Below are 19,305 nucleotides of genomic sequence, written 5' to 3' on the forward strand. Positions count from 1 at the left end.
TATGTATATTTATATATATAAACTATTTGAATTATGAAACTGGCTAATGAAAGGAATAAATGTTGCATCTCAGCACTCTTTCTTGAAAGTGCGACCTCAGGAGATGGTGGAAGGTGAGGATCCCCTTCTTTGTTCCTCCTGGTATTGTAAAATCGCCCCCAAGGAGATGGTGGGAGGTTAGGATCCCCTCCTTTGTTCCTCCTGGGCATATGAGAACGTACCTCCTGGATAGACGCAAGGGTTGTGGTTTCACCCCACTTGTCCAGGTTGGTTAGTATAGAGGCTCCTCGAGTAGACGCAAGGGTTGTGGTTTCTCCCCCACTTGCTTCGGGTTATGATAAACTATGCATAAAGATGCAAACATATGTTGTATACAGTGATTTTACAGCCATAATGAAATGATTATCTGAGATACGAGTTTCCCTAGGAAAGTACGTGGCTTGCCACCACGTGTTCCAGGTTGAGACTCGATACTCTGTTGACCCTACGTCGTAAGTGTGACCGGGCACTTAGAAATTCCTGGGAAGGTTAACCCCATTTGAGTAAAGCTATATATATATATTTATGAATTATGAATGAAAGAGAAAAAGCTATGCATAGACTCGTAGGGATGCGCGACGGGGGACAGTCCATGGTTTAGCAAACCGGACTTGTCGAGTTGGCTTGATAACCGACAGATGAGCCTCATCAGGCATAGGACAGGCATGCATCATGTGCATTTTGTTTGCTTTGCTTGCTATGTCTTATTTGGAAATGCCCAATTGAATATATTATGTTAACTGTTATATTTGCTACTTGCACTACTTGTTTCCTATCTATGTTTGCAATTGTCTGTTTGTCTGTCTTTGCAAAATCACCGGAGATGGAGAAACGGAGGAAAGGGAGAAAGGTTTAGAGTTGAGATTAAGTTTAAGCTAGGTTTAGGATTCCCTAGATGACCACCCTTTTTATGGTTTCTGTTTAGTACTTTAAGCTTTATAATCTAAGTGTCGGCGTTCTAGGATTACCTCTGGCATTCCCAAGACCTTATATCTTATATGCGTGGCACCTTTACCATGCTGAGAACCTCCAGGTCTCATTCCATACTCCTTATGTATATATGTTTTACTTTTGCTCCTCATATAGGTTTATAGAGAACTAGGACTATTTTTTATGTATTTTGGGTTATGGATTATTTATATATATGTATGTAACTATTCTCTGGCCAGCCTTAGCTTCGTAGGCTGAGTTCGGAGCTTGATATTTGTATTCTTGACCCTCTATTCCTACTTTCTGTTTAATTATGCCTTTGAACCTTAGTTTCTTTACACACAAGTAATCTCTTTCCTGAGTGTTGCGCTTTTAATTTTGCGATTTTGTTTTACCTATTCTTCAAGACTCCTAGTATACTACATTCCTTCGACTATTATATGCATTTATATTTTTATTTTAGAGGTCGTAGTGCCTCGCCACCTCTGTTTTACATCCTAGGTGTAAAGCTCTGTGTGGTAGGGTGTTACATTATGGTATCAGAGCAGTTCGTTCCTGTAGAGCCTGAGGAACGGACTGACTATGTTTCTGGGCATACTCTAGGTGTCTGTAGATGCTAATTAGGATATCTGATTGATATATATGGCATGAATGTTCATGAGCATGCATTTGGGACTTTGAAATACTAGACTTGCGATATTGAGACTGATCACCTTGATATCACTTGTTTGGTGTGAACAGGAACCAAATGGCGTCTCGTGGGTGCGGTCGTGGGTGTAATCCAGATCGAGAGAGGAGAGGTAATGAGATAACTATACCGGTAGGAAGTTTGACCAATTTCGTAACCGCGATGACAAGTGCTGCTGCTGCCATTGGTGTTGTTGCTGTTGCAACCAGTCGAGTGATGGATAGGATGCAAACGAAAGATAGAATTGGCAACGACGGTGGTAATGAAGAGGAAGGCGGAAATAATTTTCCGAAGGCGATGGTACCAGTGGAAGTTGTGAATCCTCCGGAACTAGTTAACGCGGGTCAAGCAATGGGGTAGAGTTCAAGATAGACTGTGGTGGCAGAAAGTGACTGTCGGGAACCTTTCCTAAAGAAAAAGGGAAAGAAGATTACAGCAAGGAGCCAAAGTTTCAAGAGGGGTCGTTTTGTCACTTTCCGTTCTCAATGCTGGAACAATGACCGAAGGAACGACACCCGTCCAGATCCGAATTCAGAAGGGCAAACTAGTACTCAACTGGAAGACTTAAGGTGCCCAAGATGCAAGAAGTACCATCCAAACAGACTGCAGGGCCGGACTAGGTGTATGTTACAAGTGCAGGAAGCCAGGGCATATAGCTCGAGATTGTCCACACAGGAAACGCTGGGATGCAGTTGAATCTGATTCTCAGACCTGAGGTAATCACGAACTAGCGGTTGAATTTCTAACTTTCTTGCATATCATTAATATGTGATATTCATTCGTAATGCATGACAAGCGTTGATAATCGTAAAGTCCAAGTCGATGATTAGTCGAAAACTATCAGTTGTTGAGACGGAGCAATATTTAGTTAACTTAAAGGAGTGGTTAAACTCTTGAAGGTTAAGGATCAAAGTGACGTAGCGGAAGCAGGTTGGACTATATCTAAGGAATCAGGAGTGTTGAGGGCTACGCGGAGTTATTGTTTGAAATCCAGTGATGGTAAAACTTCGAGGAAGAGGAATAAAGCGAATTCAACCTTTAGTTGTTAATTGTTAAGAGGCGAGTGAAGATGAGACCAAATTTCTACTATGAGAAAGTTTTCCAGACAACTCTTGAAGGTGTACCAAAATTTTCATCTCAGAGAGAAAGTGAGTTTGTGATAGACTTGTGCCGAAAACCGGATAAGTGTTGATTGCACCACAAGCGAAGACACCATTATAACCAGTAGAACTTAGGATTGAGTTGAAGGGAGTACTAGAAGAGGGAATTGTCTGACCAACTATTTCTCAGTGGGAAGCGCCGGTTATGCCGAAGAAGAAGAAAGAGAACGGTAGGAAGCCTTATACAGAGAGAGTGTGCCAACGAATCTTTGCGACTCAATCTAATCTTTCTTTTGAAACCTGCGTTGAAACTCTATCCGGAGTTCTTCTTAAATGACTTGATCATCTTTCCAGTTTTATTCCTTACGCACATGAATTTTGATTCTACCAGGATGAGCCTGAACTTGTCTTGGTATACTCACGTATTCCTTGAATATTGGAAGTTCGCTGTGAGTGGAATTGCTCTTATTCGCAAACCGTGTTCTTCAAAATCAGCTGAGACTTCTTTTACTTTATATGCTCTGTTCTTTCTACCGAAGGTCTTTGTTTTGAATTCTTTTCTTGAGATGCACCTTTGTTCTTCTTCTTGTGCATTCTATTATTTCGGTACAACTCTATTTGACCGTATACAAGATTTCCCTTCTGATTTCTCACGCACACCGTTCGTATTGTTCATTCGTCTTTCAAGCTTAATGTCTTTTTGAAAATCAACTTGAGCATATTTTAGTATCGCGTGTGAATCCTAGGTGTAACCATCAAGGCATTGATTCCTTAAGGAAAAATTCTTGGACACAAAAATGAGCCTGTGACATTATTAGGAATCTTAGAGCCTTAATTTTTGTTGATCGTATTGCTTGTGATTAAGTAGACGCAATAGAATGCACCGTCTATATGGATGCCTGAATGCTAAGAGAGCTTTTGAATCTCAAGAGAAGGATTAATCTCTGTGCCAATAGTCATAATACCCGAACTTAATTAACTATCTTTGAATTATTGCGATGTATTATTAAAGAGGTTTAGGATGCGTGCGAATACAACATCGTGAAGTGGTGACGGACGCCCTGAGCAAGAAGTTTCTGAAGAATTCTTGGATATAAATTTCGGAGGAAAGAATGCTAGGTAAGTTAGAACTCTAAATTGGATATTGAGGGTGTAGCAAAAGGAGTCAAACTAAATTTATTGCAGTCTTAGAATGCGACAAAGACAAGATACAGGAAGCGTAAGAAGGTGATAGAGAGCTACTGAGGATGTCAAAGTCTCGTAAACAAAAGAAAAATCAAGAAGAGATCGAGAGAAACAAAGAATGAGATTGGGAGGAATGAATAAACGGATTCGAAAGTATAAGAAGAGATTAGTATGCCTAATGCAGAAAGTGATAACGTAAACTATTGTCCGAAGCCATCAAGAACGGATTTCGATTCAACCAAGGATTGCTAAAATGTATCCCAATTTTGATAAGACTGAGGGGCCTGAAGTGATGGATAATGTGGTGACGCATGTGAGTGAACATCTGACACGTTCAAAGATAAGCAACGAGTATCAAAAGTCATCCGAAATGTGGTAACCATGGAAGGGTTCACAATGAAAGTACAAAGGGATTGCTAATGATTGTGAAAGGGGTTATTGAGGACCAGGATAGGAAGTAATGCTGTTAGGTGATCGTGGGTCAGTTAATCCAAATCCATTCCACCCATTAAAGCAAACTGTTTATTGGAGATATTAAACGAGACTATACATCAGGAAGTAGATAAGGCTTCACGGTGTGCTAAAAGCCTATGTGCTGATATGAAACTGGAGCATCAGACATCTTAGTATTAGTTCCCGAATTTGATAATCAATACCAATCACATATTTCATGTCTCAGTTTCAAGAATACACTTTTGATGCTAATCACATATTAGAACCTAAACCGGTTAAACTAAGAAAGGACCTAACACTTCAAGTAACTTCAATCAGAATTACTAATATAATACCAATGCTAAGTAGCTACGCAGAGGATGAGTTTTGTTAGTAGAGGATGCTGAGAGTGGAGCTGAAATCGAGGAACACACTTGGAAACTCAAACCAGATATGCGGGAGGACTACCCACACTTCTTTTTAGGTAACTGGATTTGAATTTTGAGGGCAAAATTTTTAATTAGGTGGGTAGGATGTAAACCCGCAAAATTAGCGAATAATTAGTTAATAAATAAAATTTTAATAAAATAAATTAAAAACATAAATTTTATAGCAAAATAGGATAGAGTAAATTAAAATAAGAATTTTGACACTAATTTCAAAGAATTTAACCCAAAATTGGGCCAAATGGGCCGAACTGGTCAAACCGGGCTCATATTGGGCCCATGGCCCAACCTAATGCCCATTAAAATGAAAAGAGCTGAAGCTCTTGTCCCTTCCCTCAAAGGGAAGCACACTGGACTTGGCAAAAAAGGGGGGAGAGTTACAGTGAGAAGAGGAGGAGGAAAACCTAATCACCTCCAATCTTCAATTGCTTATATCTTTCAATCCGGAACTCCGATTGATGAGCCGTCAGCAGCCACGCGTTCATCTTAGAGTTTTCTACCAAACTCATATAATCAAGTTACTATTAAGCCTCACCTTCGTTCCCATCTGTTCATTCTATAATTTCAAAATTCTAGGACTTTGGTGTTGGGATTTTGTGTAATTTCGGTGTTTAGGATCAAATTAACTTGGTAAACTTGCCGAGTCTTGTCCCAACTTTCCATTGATAAGGTGAGAATCTTAGAACTCTAGTTAAATCTCTAATTTTGTGTATTGGGTGTTGAATTTGGGTGTATATGTGTTGTATATATGTATTAGGTGTGTATATGTATATGTTGGAGCTTGAATTGTAAGCTTTGGAGCTTGGTGGAGGTTGAGTGCTTTTGTTGGGTGACTTTGGATCTTTTTGGGTGCCTTGGTGGTGTCTCAAAAATATGTAGAAATCGGCCAAGGTATGGTTTAGGTTTCACGTATTTAATATATAATGTTCTGTGAAAACTTAGGCTAGATGACCATAGGATAGGTTGAAATGCATGAGTATGTTGAATGATTAATGTTCATGGTGATATTGTTATTATTGGTTGAATAGTTTCTGGATGTTGTTGGTTACTCTGAAATTATGTTGTTGGGTGATGGGTTGATGATTGTGATGTGAATATGTACAAAGGGGTGGCCATATATTGATGATTTTGTTGATATTGTCAAGAAATTATGCATATGGTTGTATTTGTTAACTTGTGGTGGTTGTGGTATTGTGATTAGTATGTTGGGAGGTGAGTTCTTATGTATGGAATGCTGAGGTTGAGTTGGTTTTAAATAAAAATGGAGGTTTTGAGATTTTGTGAAAAACTGATTTTTGGCTGAACTTCGGTGAGTCATAACTTGGCTTCCGGACCCCCAAATGATTTCAAACTTATTTCAAATGAAAATTGGATCCGTGAAGTTTACGTCGTTTGAAGAACAAATGAAAAATATTTTAAAATAAAAAAGTTATGCACGTCAGAAGTTTGGGGTTTAAAATGAGCATTCTGCAAGTTTCAAACTTAGTTAAAAATTTTGATAAAACGTACGCGCACGCATACGCATGGCCGACGTGTACGCGTGACCTGGGATTTTTGCATACGCGAATCTCTCTTACGCGACCAGTCGATTCTGCCTGGTTTGCATGCGTATGTGAGGATGGCTATGCGTACGCGTGGTCCACGCGTATGCTGGTGCACGGATTCCCACACTCCGTACAACTGAACCAACAAGTGCACTAGATCGTCCAAGTAATACCTGAGGTCAGTCATGGTCGATCCCACAAGGATTTTCAGCTTGAATCAAGCTGTGGTTATCTTGTAGATCTTAGTCAGGCGGATAGAAAAGTTATTTGTTTGTTTAAAGCGCATAAAAGTAAAATAAATAAAACGTTACTCAGTGATGGTGAATGTAATGATAAGAAGATGGTTAAGGTCTCGGAGATGCTTTATTCTTCTGGATTACTCCGGTTTCACTGTCTACTACAACTATGAATGATTTTTTTTATGGCAGGCTGTATGTGATTTGGTTATGGTTGAATTGGCTTTGGTTTGTGAGTTTTGAGAACTAGGAGTTGGCATAATTTGGTAAAAATACAATTTTAATCAACTTTGGCAGGTTATAACTTGGCTTTTGGAGTTTGAAATTGAGTGAACTTTATTTCAAATTAAAGATGGTTGTGAGAGCTTTAAATCGGTATAAAGATGAGAGAAATTGGAGTTTTGTAGAGAAAGTTATGAACGTCGGAAGTTAGGTATAAAAAAATGAACTCTGTAATGTTACAGAAAACCAGAAATTCTGGTTTGTGTGCCTATGCACAATATCGTATGCATGCACAGACCAGAGTGTGTGTTGAGACTCGTGCATACGCAGGAGGGGGTGTGTACGCATACTATGATGCGTACGCACGATGCCCTATTTTTGTACTAAAATCCTATTTTTAACTGTTTAGCCTTCCCGGCAAGCTTGTAAACCTCTGTGCATTGGGTGAACTAAAAGAGTATTTTCTATTATGAGACCTAATGAATTGATATGAAAGATGATGGTGAATGGTTATGATTATGATCATGAATGAAGTGAAATATGATTGATGGTGAGATTGAAGTGATATGGTGGTATGGAGGGAATGAGCTTAAATTGAAATTGAGAATTATAAAAGTTTGGCCTGTTAGCCTATAAGCGGTTAATTAGAAAAGTGATTTCATGAGATTGAATGGAATGTGCAAAACGATGATTATGAGTATAATATTCCGAGAATGAATGGAATGTGTACAATAGTAACTGTGAATATGATGAAGGTTTCTGGCCTGATGAGGATGGTGGTATAATCCCGCTTGCTCAGTGCGTAAACTATTGTGCAGGGATGGTGGTTTTATCCCGCCTGTAGTGAGGACAGAGGTTCTATCCCGCTCACATACTAATGAATTGTTTAGTAAGGACAGAGGTGTGATCCCGCTTACAGATTGATTTGGGTAGCAAGGACAGATAGTGAGAAACTTTAAAAGCTACAGAATTCAGATTTTTCTACCGAATTTTAAAACACATAACTTTTTTGTTTTAAAATATTTTTTGGCTGTTCTTCAAACGTCTTAAAGCTCCCAGACCCAAATTTTATTTAAATTAAACTTATCAAAAACAAAGGTCCAGAGGTCAAGCTATGCCTCGTCAAAATTTATCGAAACCAAAATTTTGTCAAAACATACAAGGTTCTCTAGTTTTCCAAAATCTCAAACCAAACCAAACCCAAACATACCAATTCCCAATCTTACACTTCATGCACCTTACCAAATCATCTCACATCACTACCAACATATCCAACTCAATTCCAACACCTTTACTATTCACAATCAATCTCTATAATCATCATCATCATTACACAAATCAATTCCAAATCGACTCATTTCTACATATTCCCAACTACAATTTGTAAATCATGTTGCTTGTATGCGAAGCTTAGCAATTGAGTTAAGCTCTTGGAAAAATACTAGTACAATAACACTTTTGTATATTGTCTTTAACTTTCGCAAAAAGATTCATTGTTGTTGCAATACTCAATTCACCCCCCTCTTGAGTAATTGTGCATAGGTTCTACACAATTCCGTCAATGTTCAATCCCACAACACCTAGCCATTATTCATCAATTTCACCATCGTCAAAACCCTTAATTCACATCATTTATCAACAACATTCAATAATCATCATTGGTTACCAACAACATCATTTTACATCATCAATCATTAATATCATCATCAATTAACAATAATCATCAACAACCAATATCAATTCAATCCTATCCTAAGATCCACTAGCCTAAGTTTCATGAAACATTACATATTATCTAAAGAAAACCAAAATCATGCCTTGGCAGATTCCCAAAATGCACAAAACACCAAAAGCAACCCTCCAAGATCAACACTGCTATAGCCGCCGAGGTTCGATCCAAAAGACAAAACCAACTCCAATAATCATAAATTCCAATTCACCATCATGCAATATACCAAAATCAATCCTAGGATTCACAAAAATACTAAACCACAAGGGTTTCGAAGAGACTTACCTTACCCAATGGTATTAGAGAGAAAAATCCAATAATATTCCAATGCTAGATCACCGCTAAACAACCAAAATAAAAAAATCTATTCAAAAACAATACCTAAAAATGCAAAACTATTAGGGCAGGGATCTGGAGTATGGATTTCAAGTTCTTATCTATTTTTTTAGCTAGAAATGACGAGCTCGACAAGAGCTTCGCGTGACTGCAAACAGTACGCAAATCGAAGCACTGTAGCTTAAGTTATGAGCGAAACAAGGTGGAAGTAAATAGTAACAATCCCTCTTCTCATCTCTTCTTATCCCAGCATAAAAAGTGTATATATATGTTGGACCTTGGGCCCAACTTGGGTCCGGTCCAATCTGTTAGTATTTTAAGTTCGTTTGGTCTAATTTCGGGCCAAAACCTTTAAAATTAGTGTCCGGTTTTTAATTCTAAATGTTTTTCTAATTTTTTTCTACTGTTTTATTTTCTCTCACGCAGTACCAGACAGACTTAAGCCGGTACTGCCGGCTAATTTACCGGTACGCATTTTTACGCAATTTTTCGCAAAAAATTATATTTTCCCACTCGAAAAAATTCACTAAATCCAAATCTCACCTTTAAATTTTCTAATTAACATTTCACAATTTTTGAACCTATTTTAAATAATTAAATTATTATTTTATTTTATCTAAGTGGTTAGTTTAATTCCGATTCTTACAAAGGGAGCCTCAAATCAAAGGAAATATCAAAGAAAAGTTGCTAAAACTCCTCTTATTTTCTTTTCAATTCATTTTAAAATATTTGTCATCAAGAGGGAGATTATTGAGTTTGAAGAATTAAAACAATTTAAGATGATGACGAAATATTATTTGGTTAAAATCAAATTGTTTGTATGATTCATTTTGTTTAATGTGCAGAAAAAATTGAAATAAAACTGATCCAAGAATTACTGGACCATATGAAAGAAAGCATATGAAAGAAAGCATTTAGCCCAAGAACATAAACAAGCCCAAACGGTGATCTATATCCAAACTCATTCTCTTGGTGCAAGTTAAAGAAATTGAATTTTATCTCATTTGAACCAATTCACTTCAAACTACTGAAACCAAAAATCTCTCTTCTCTCTCTTCTATTTTCTTTTACATCACAACACACGAACTCTCTGAAGAAAGAAAAAGAAAATTCTAAAGGTAGGGTAAAATCCAAGATAAAAAAAAGGAGGTTTTCAATTTCAAGAAAGAAGAGAAGGTCAAAGATGCTATAGCAAAAAGGCAAAATCAAATCAGAAGGACAATCACAAAAAGCATTTCTACAATTGTGCTTTAGTGAAGCTCGATGAAGAAATCCCATCTTTGCAAGCACAAAAGAAGAAAATTGAAGAAATAAAAAATGATGAAGCTCTGCTGTGAATCAATGCTCAAGAATATGACTAGGAACCAAAGCAAGAATACACGGTTCAAATTCAAGAGGCAAGATGAAAAAGGTTGAAAGAAAAGATTGAAGGTATGGTTGCATGTTTGATTCAGTCACTGCTTCTATGCTCTATCTCCTCTATCACGTCGCTGCCACTACTGATTTTTGGAGAAGAAGTCAAACAAGGTGCTAAAGCAAGTTCTAGATCTAGGAAGCTTCACTCCTCTATTAAATGAGTAAACGGCTAAGGATTGGAACAAGGAGTGAGAGCAATACGTTTGGGTTCCTATAGCTCACTGAGCTATTTATTCTTTTCCTTCATGGTTTTTGTTGAATATTCTATTATTTCAGTCTAGTCTTTTTGTGTTTCAATGGTTAAAAGCAAAATAGTGAGGTTTGTAAGTAAAAGCCATTGCGTGAAAAAAGGCAGAGTTAGACTTGGAGAAAAGAGCCATAAGTTTATTCCAGAAATTCTTTGTAAGTTGGGAATTTCCTTACAAGTTGGGTTAGCACTTTGCTGTTGAAAAGTTAGGGTGAGTTCCTAGTCAAGTTTAGTTTGGGTTAGAAATTGGATTTGTCCTATATAGGATTTGTTAGAATCCTAGGGAGAATTTGTGAATGTAATTCTATTGAAAGATAGTGAAATTTCGTCACTGTTGTGATAGAGACAAGATGTAGCAACATTACACTTAGTAGCTAAACCAGAATACATCTGTGTGTCATTATCTTTTCTGTTCTCTGTTTCTGGTTCTGCATCGTAGAAAACAAAACTGAAGTATCTCTTGATTCTTCTATTTAGTAACACTTCTTCATAATACACCTTGTATATGACTCTGTTTTGGCTCCTACCACATCAAGAGACAAAACCATAGTCTTTTCTGTTTTCTACTCAAAGTATCTCAATTGAACTCAACATAAATAAAAATAAAATAAAAAAGGAGGTCAAGATTTAACTCACTTCTCTTAGCCACTAATAATTATCAGAAAATAATTTTTACTTTAATAATTACCATATATCAATCTATAAAATAATGACCCAACGACTTTTGATTTTTATAACTTTTTATTAATGTATTATATTTTTTTTTAAACTCAATTATAAATAAAAATAAAATAATAAATTAGTTGTCACCTTAGCAAAAGAGTGACATTTAGGTAATTAATTTTAAAAGAATGACATTTTGATAATAAGTTTCGAAAAAAGTACACCCTAGTAAAAAAGCCATTTTTTATAATACTATTTCACACAGATTGTTTTTGTATTATATTGTTTAGTAATATCCTAAATCAATTCTAAAAAAATTTTTAGTCAGATAATTTAGTACTCAACAAATTTTAATAATTAAATTAGTTTCTAATCTTTTATTTTTGTTAGACAAATTAATTTGTATGTTAAATTTTGCTAAACATTTAGACATTATTCTCTAAAATTTTTTAGAATTCTCACATTAATCCTTCTAAACGGATAAATAATTTGATGTAAAGATTAATTTGTCTAATTTAATGTAACTTTAGACACTGATTTAATAATAAAAATTTATTAAAAATTAAATTGTTTGACTAAAAAAATTTTTAAAATTAATTTAAAATATTATTTTATATTTTTATAAATATATTAAAAATTTAATAATATTATTAAAATAAAAATAAACAATATATTATCCAAATTATATCAAATTGTTAACAGAGAACTAATATACTACTTGTTTTAAATTATATATATATAAATAGAGTACAGTAAAACAATTATCTAACTCATATATTTTCTTTTCCTGAATTATACTTTTATTAAATGGTAAAAATAAAGAAATCCTTCCGTATTTTGTGTTTCAATTTCAAATCATGAATTGTAAGTTGTAACACTCCTTATAATTTATTAGGATTATCTATCAGTCCTTTAGATCTGACTGTTTAAGTTTATAGGTTAAATGGATTAACCTGTTTAAACTCATTTTAATTTTGGATTATAATTTTTTAATTCGAACCATTTATAATCAGTCTAATAAGTTAAATAAGTTGAATAAAAATATAACTTTTTAAAAAATATATAAATAAAATAAACAGAATATTTGTTTAGTTTACAAACTAACCCGTTTAATTCATTATTTTTTTTGGATCAATTAAACTTAATCCAAAATTTAAATAAAATTAATTTTAAAGACAGAATTCATTTGTTTAAATGAGTAGACGGACTAATATATAAGTTTAACCCATTTTAATAGCCTACAAATTATATCACGTGGCCACTGTCATCTCGCTGAGCGGGATAAAGCTGACCCTAGACAGTTTCTCACAAACAGCAAAAAGTGATATGCATCACATTCGAGTTAATCTTAAAATTGTCCCACATACTTGAATTACACTTAAATTTTACCCATATAAAAATTAATTTCTAAATACTTTATTCTATTATAATCTTGAAATCGAGTAATTAAAATAATAGTATATGTCAACAATTATATTTTACAACTATATCCAATAATACACTAAAACTGAAGTAAATAGTTTATTTTTCAAAAATATTCAATACACTCATCCATTAACTCTTTTTAGTATACTTGTTTGGATATAATTATTGAGAAATATCAAATAATCAATATTTTACTTTTATTTATATTTAAATCCATACTAACTAATTTTTCGATTTTTGTAGAAGAAGTGTTAATCCTCTTACATTTTACATAATTATTGGATGTACTTGTCAACATTTCATTTTTTAAATAAAAAAAAGTTACCCATTCATTCTTCTAGTTAAGCACAAGCAGGATGCTCAACGCAGTCATTGAAATGGGTGCCACGTGGCGAAGAACGATGCTTATTAGGCTTCCCGGGCCAAGTTTCACCAACAAGGTTAATCATGTACAAAGCATTGCTCGTGACCCTTGCCACGTCAGTCACCCTCCGCTTCACGCTCCTCCTCAGCTTCTTGTCACGGTCGTTGCCTCCACTGCCTCTATCGCCGCCGTTGCTTACGTCTCCAAAGCCATCGAGGCATGAGTCGCCGTTACTGAGGGCAGCACTCACCCAAGTCTGTGCGTTACTCATCTGCCACCGAAACGTCGCCGTTTCGAGGTGCTGGAGCTCCTCAAGGCTCCTCTTCAGCTCGTCAACCGAGTCCGCCATCTGCTCGATGCAGTCACTCAGCGCCGCTCGCTGCCTCTTGGACTTCGAGCTCAATGGGCCTGTATTTGGGCCTGGGCCTGGGCCTACCAGTGGTGATTGGAGAGTCTTGAGGTGTCTGCAGGCTCGTCGGGCGTGGGCCAGGCTCACCCTGAGAGCGGCCCGGGCCACGTCTAAGGGGGAGTTGGCAGGCCCAGCGTAGTTTGAGAGTGTTCTGAGGCAGATGCTCGGGTACCTTGTGTGAACGCATGATGAACGGACCAGGGCTTGCGCGTTGTTGCTGCGGTTGTTTTTTGACGGTGGTGATGCGGTGGAGAAGACGAAAAATGTTGGGGATGAGAACAACAGCAGGAAAGTGAAAATAGTGCGCCTGAGTTGTGTCTGCATTTTTTCTCCCTCTGTTTTTGGTTGTAGATCTGAAAGAAGAAAAAGAAGCTGTGAAGTGTGTGTGGGAAGAACTACGAAGTGAAAGAGAAGTGAGTTGTGTTGTGTGAGTGAAAGTGAACTACTACACTGGTGGGGATTTATTTAGTGCAATAAATGAAAATGGTTGTTTAATGTAGTTGTTATGGTAGGGGCAATGTGAGTAGGTTTTTAGGGTTGCTTCTGTATAGTAGCCTTCAGCCTAGGACTAGTAGGGCAAGTTTAGGGATGTGGACCAACGTAGTAAACATAACACTTTCCACCAAGTATGGAGATTGAACTTTGCTCAAGATAACTACTTCCTCAAATTTTTGTTTGCTAGTGTGTTAAGATAATATATTACTTCCATCTCTAACTATATAAATTTTTGTTTAAGATTTTATCCAAATCATTCAATTTTCCTTTTTTTTTTTTATATGTTTAGAAAGATGCGTGGCACTTTTTCCTTAGTAACTTGCGTCAACATGTTGTCACTCGGGATGGTGTGGGACTGATATCGGACCGACACGAATCCATCAATGCAGCTGTGGAACGGAGTAACGGAGCATGGTCACCTCCTAGAGCTTTTCATATGTTCTGCATCAGGCATATAGAGTCGAATTTTCTGCGGAAATTCAAGGCACCGTACCTCCAAAAATTGGTCGTCAACATTGGTAATAATTTACTACATTTAAGTAACTTATTAACAGTAGTTAAATATTAATATTTGTTTTCGACTTTTATGATTTTTATTTTTTTTTTTGGTTTCCTCTAGGATATTCCAGGACGGTGCGGGAGTATGAAGTGCGTTACCAGCGATTACGGGAACGGGGGGAAGCGTATACCAACTGGTTAAACCGAATTCCTCGCGAACAGTACGCATTGGCGTTTGATGGTGGATACCGATGGGGTCACATGACAACGAATCTAGTGGAATGCATCAATTCAGTGTTGAAGGGTGCACGCAATCTTCCTATTACTGCTCTTGTCAAGGCAACATTCTACAGGCTAAACGAGCTTTTCACCAGAAAAAGAGCAGAGGCAGAAGCGCGGATTAATGCTGGCCATGTGTTCTCCGAAGTCGTGACCTCGAAGTTGCATGCAAACCAACTTGCATCAGGAAACATACAGGTCAGTTGCTTTGACCGGCAGAATGAGGTCTTCGAGGTGCGTGAGATGCCAAGCGGACTGGAGTTTGCAGTCGATCTACGCGCCCTTCGATGTGATTGTGGTGAGTTCCAGGTGGACCGGATCCCCTGCAGACATGTGTTCGCATGTTGCGCAAACCAGCGACTGGATTGGAAGCTATATGTGCATGATGTGTATAAGATGGACCAAGTTCGGCGGGTGTACCGAGCAAGATTTAGGCCACTAGGTAACCCGACGACGTGGCCTGCGTACAACGGTCCTCGCTACGTACCGAATCCGTATCTGAGACGTGTCTCGAAAGGGCGCCCCAGGATGACGCGTTTCTTGAATGAGATGGACACGCGAATGTTACGTCGTCCTAGGCGATGTACGCTATGTGGAGCTGAGGGACACAGTCGTAGTAGATGCCGTCAGTCAGCTGGTAGAACTGCCGACGGAGATGCTCAGTAGGTTCACATTGTGGTAGGTGTAGAACGTCACTATTATGTCATGGGTTGTCATTTTGATAGAACTTGACCTGATATGTGGAACATTATGTAATGTTTTTCTGATGTTTTTATGTTAAAACGGTTTATGTATTGTAATGTTTTCCTTGTAGAACGGGCCGGTCTAAGTGCACAGGTCTTCCAACTAAACCGGCCGGTCCGGTTCAACCGGATTTTATGAATGACCCGGCCGATCCGGTTCAATCTGATTTTCTGAAAGAACCGGCCGGTCCGCTTCAATCTGATTTTTTGAATGAATTTGCCTTTCCGGTGCAATCTGATTGTATAAATGAACCGGCCGGTCCGGTCCAATTGGGTTGTATAAATGAACCGGCCGGTCCGGTTCAATCTATTTTTCGAAATGAACCGTCCAGTCCGGTGCAATCTGATTTTATGAATGAAACGGCCTGTCCGGTTCAAGCTGATTTTATGAATGAACCGGCCGGTTCGGTTCACTCTGATTGTATAAATGAACCGGCCGGTCCGGTTCAATCTGTTTTTCGTAATGAACCGGCCTGGCCTGTGTAATCTGATTTTATGATTGAACCGGCCTTTCCGGTGCAATCTGAATGTATAAATGAACCGGCAGGTTCCGGTCCAATCTGATTGTATGATTGAACAACAATAATGCGTACATATACAACACCTGTACCTTACTGCGTACTCAAGGTTTAGTTATACCTGTTTGACCAATGCATCACCCATTTTGAATGACTCGCTTCCGTGGCCCAATTAAGATTCTTGGGCCCCTTCAGGGTTTCTCCATGCGCCTTCTCTAGATTCCGCTCCTGACTAGGTAGTCCCTGAACCAAACCAAACTGTCGCCTAAATCTATCGGTAGCATGCCACTCGACACATTCAAATGATACCAACGGAACTGTAGCACTCCAAACCACCGACTGCATGTAGATTTCAGGAGGAATGATGTTCGGATCCACCCGATCCACAGCATAAGCAACCCAAACAAACTGGAAAAAATAAAGGAACCTCAACATAACAGTCCACAAAGCCAATTACAAAGACAATGCTGTATACTTATGTCTTAGACCCTAAACATAAAACTAATACTACTTTCATTGAAACATACCTGCCCTTCCTGAAGTTCATCAAATGACTTCCTAAAGTGAGCTAACTTCAAGTATCTAAATCGTCGGTCACCACGCTCCCAGTTCCGCCACCTATTATGATATATTCAATTACCTCAGCTACCATTAAATGAATCATAAATATCAACATACGGGTACATTCTAACAAATTATTACCTGTTTGCTAGTGGAAAACTTCGAGGTTCCCTAGGTAGCGGCGATAGGTATGGCATCCTGATCCAAGCCCAACAGAGTAGAAGTGTTAGTGGACCATCTATTTCCTTGCAGTTAAAACGGGATGCACGGCATAATGCCCTGTAGAGATGTGCCAGGCATGCCGCTCCCCAACTATACTGACCAATACTACCAAAATCACGTAGCAAGGGTAGAAATTTCCAATGCACTCCTGCCCCAGACTTATCCCCAAACAAGATCGTCCCGATCAACAACATAATATGGCACCTCACATACCTCTGTATACTGATATCATCAATCAACTGTAAATTTTCTTTTAAATCACGCAGCCAGGTAAGTTTTATGCAACTAGATCTACAGTCAGACATACGCGGTGCAACTCCAAATTGAAGCAAACACTCCGCCTCCAACGCTTCATAACTGCTCATTGTCATCCCTGTGACCGGAAGACCATCTGTGGGAAGACCAAGAATCATAGCTACATCTTCAAGTGTCACAGCACATTCACCAATGGGAAGGTGGAACGTATGTGTCTCTGGGTGCCAACGTTCAATTAGAGCATTTACCAATGCTTTCTGACACTGCACTATCCCAATCTGAGATGCATGATAGAACCCGGTAATTCGCAGATGATCCTCCACCCTTTCGTTGTACCGATCCGGAGGAAGTGGATGGTTACATGTCAACATTCTTGATTTCTACAAAAAAACATAACAAATTACTAATCAAATTATTAAGAATTGCTAACTTACCATCATAAATTTATTGACTGAATCATTATACAACTAATTCTCGTAACTTCTAAATTTAACTAGTTAATCCTCAAAAGTATTCATAACTGCTAATGAAACTCATTACAAATACATATATTCCTAATCATAAATCTCAACAATATTTACAACATCCACAATAATATCGAACATTAATTAATTAGTCTTTTGTTAAAAATTTTTTCCCCTGCAATACAAAATATTAATAAATCTGTATATGCCATCATTCATATTCTAACAACGCTAATAATTAACTTGCTAATAATAATTACTACATTTAAAATTATTTAAATTTTCCCATAAAGAAATATCTAACATGGCTTAATTAAAAAAACCTTTCTAATCAACTCAGCATTAACACTTTACCACAATAATAATAACATCTAACCAAAATCGATAACAGTTACACTTAATTTCTTAAAAACACATTCAAATAACATTGGCTTACAAATAATAATTACACCACAATTAAATAAACTTATTAAAAATTTACATTATGTTCTACTTACTACTACAGCCAAAAACACAAAACTAAAGAACAACAACAACATAACCATAACAAATTTTCTTATCATGATATATATAATTAATAATCTGTAAAAAAATATTTAAATAGAACCTAACAAATATTTAAAAATTACTACATATCTCTAACAACTACATCATCATAACAAATTTTCTAATCATGATTTATATAATTATTAATCTGTAAAATAATTTTAAAGAAATCTAACAAACAATGAAAAATAAGTCATACTCATTCCATTTATGTTTTTCAAATGCATGTCTAACAACAATATAATCATAAAAAAAATTTTAATCATCATAAATATAATTATTAATCTGTTCAAAATATTTTAAAATAATCTAACTAATACTAATAAATTAGTCATAATCATTCTATTTATATTCTTCAACTGTGTATCTAACAACAATCATAATATTGAAATTTTATATTTTAATAATTATAACTATAAAAAAAATTAAAAAACTCAAAAAAATTTCAAAAAATACTTACATAATCAGGATCACTGAGATAGTGAATAATATGAAGCTCAGATCGATCAACATCTTTAATTTTTGATTTTTTCCCCATTAATGTTGCTCCTCCACCATGCAAAGTTCAGAGAAATGAAGAAGAAGGCTTTGAGGGAGAAAGGTTGGTGGGAGTGAAGTGGGGATTCGGATGGTAGGAGAGCAGGTTTTCTTCTTTCTACGCTTATGATGCCCACCGATTAGGGACTCAACGGGGAAGCGCCGCGTGTCCATACCAGCAATGGACTCGGACCGTTCGACAACTCAAATCGAAATCGGACGGTCCGTGAAGCACGCCATCTCGGAGGGTCCGAGTCCCTCACCATCGTCATCCCAATACACTGGACTCGGACCGTGCGTTTTGTGGCTTGAACTCGGAGGGTCCGAGTCCCATTCCCCTGACACCACAACCAGGTTACACACCAGCCACCCCCATATCCTTTGAATACACCAGCAACGGTACAATATGGAAATTAAAAAGCGTTTAGAAAGAAGGCTAATTTTTTTTAGTTATGGAGAACCATGATATGTTATGTCTAATTATAAAGAAGTGGCGTATTTTTAATAAATATGAAGATGATTTTTTTTAAATTAAAATTTATAAATCAGAGACTTAAATTTGTTTGAGATATAAAATTTAAGGGTCAATTTGTGTTCAAGCAAAAAATAGAGCCTCAAATTTGTGAGCGAAAATAAATTTTGTTCGTTGTAAAGTAAATTAGAGAGTTCGATTGGTACATCTAAAAATTTTTTTTAACACAAACACAAATGTAAAGATTAAATTTGTATATTTAAAAAATTTTAAAATAAAAAAACCAAATTTAATTCTCAGATTT

At 36.8% G+C, this 19,305-nt stretch overlaps 3 protein-coding genes across 3 annotated transcripts; 1 reads left to right on the plus strand and 2 right to left on the minus strand.

The window, feature by feature from the left end:
• LOC107634498 (pectinesterase inhibitor 3) lies at positions 12,817 to 13,993 on the minus strand. Its single transcript, XM_016337969.2, has one exon. The coding sequence runs from the start codon at positions 13,733 to 13,735 to the stop codon at positions 12,980 to 12,982; it is 756 nt and encodes a 251-aa protein (XP_016193455.1). The 5' UTR covers positions 13,736 to 13,993; the 3' UTR covers positions 12,817 to 12,979.
• LOC107633288 lies at positions 14,000 to 15,469 on the plus strand. Its single transcript, XM_016336929.2, has 3 exons — positions 14,000 to 14,011; positions 14,196 to 14,424; positions 14,526 to 15,469. The coding sequence occupies exons 1-3, from the start codon at positions 14,000 to 14,002 to the stop codon at positions 15,347 to 15,349; spliced, it is 1,065 nt and encodes a 354-aa protein (XP_016192415.1). The 3' UTR covers positions 15,350 to 15,469.
• Positions 15,920 to 18,879, minus strand: LOC107633287 (serine/threonine-protein phosphatase 7 long form homolog). The gene is made up of 5 exons (XM_021117310.1): positions 18,453 to 18,879; positions 16,647 to 17,362; positions 16,472 to 16,562; positions 16,066 to 16,352; positions 15,920 to 15,986 (listed from the first exon to the last, which is right to left on the minus strand). The coding sequence occupies exons 1-5, from the start codon at positions 18,528 to 18,530 to the stop codon at positions 15,920 to 15,922; spliced, it is 1,239 nt and encodes a 412-aa protein (XP_020972969.1). The 5' UTR covers positions 18,531 to 18,879.

Source organism: Arachis ipaensis, chromosome B03, assembly GCF_000816755.2.
Source record: "Arachis ipaensis cultivar K30076 chromosome B03, Araip1.1, whole genome shotgun sequence".
Taxonomy (NCBI): domain Eukaryota; kingdom Viridiplantae; phylum Streptophyta; class Magnoliopsida; order Fabales; family Fabaceae; genus Arachis; species Arachis ipaensis.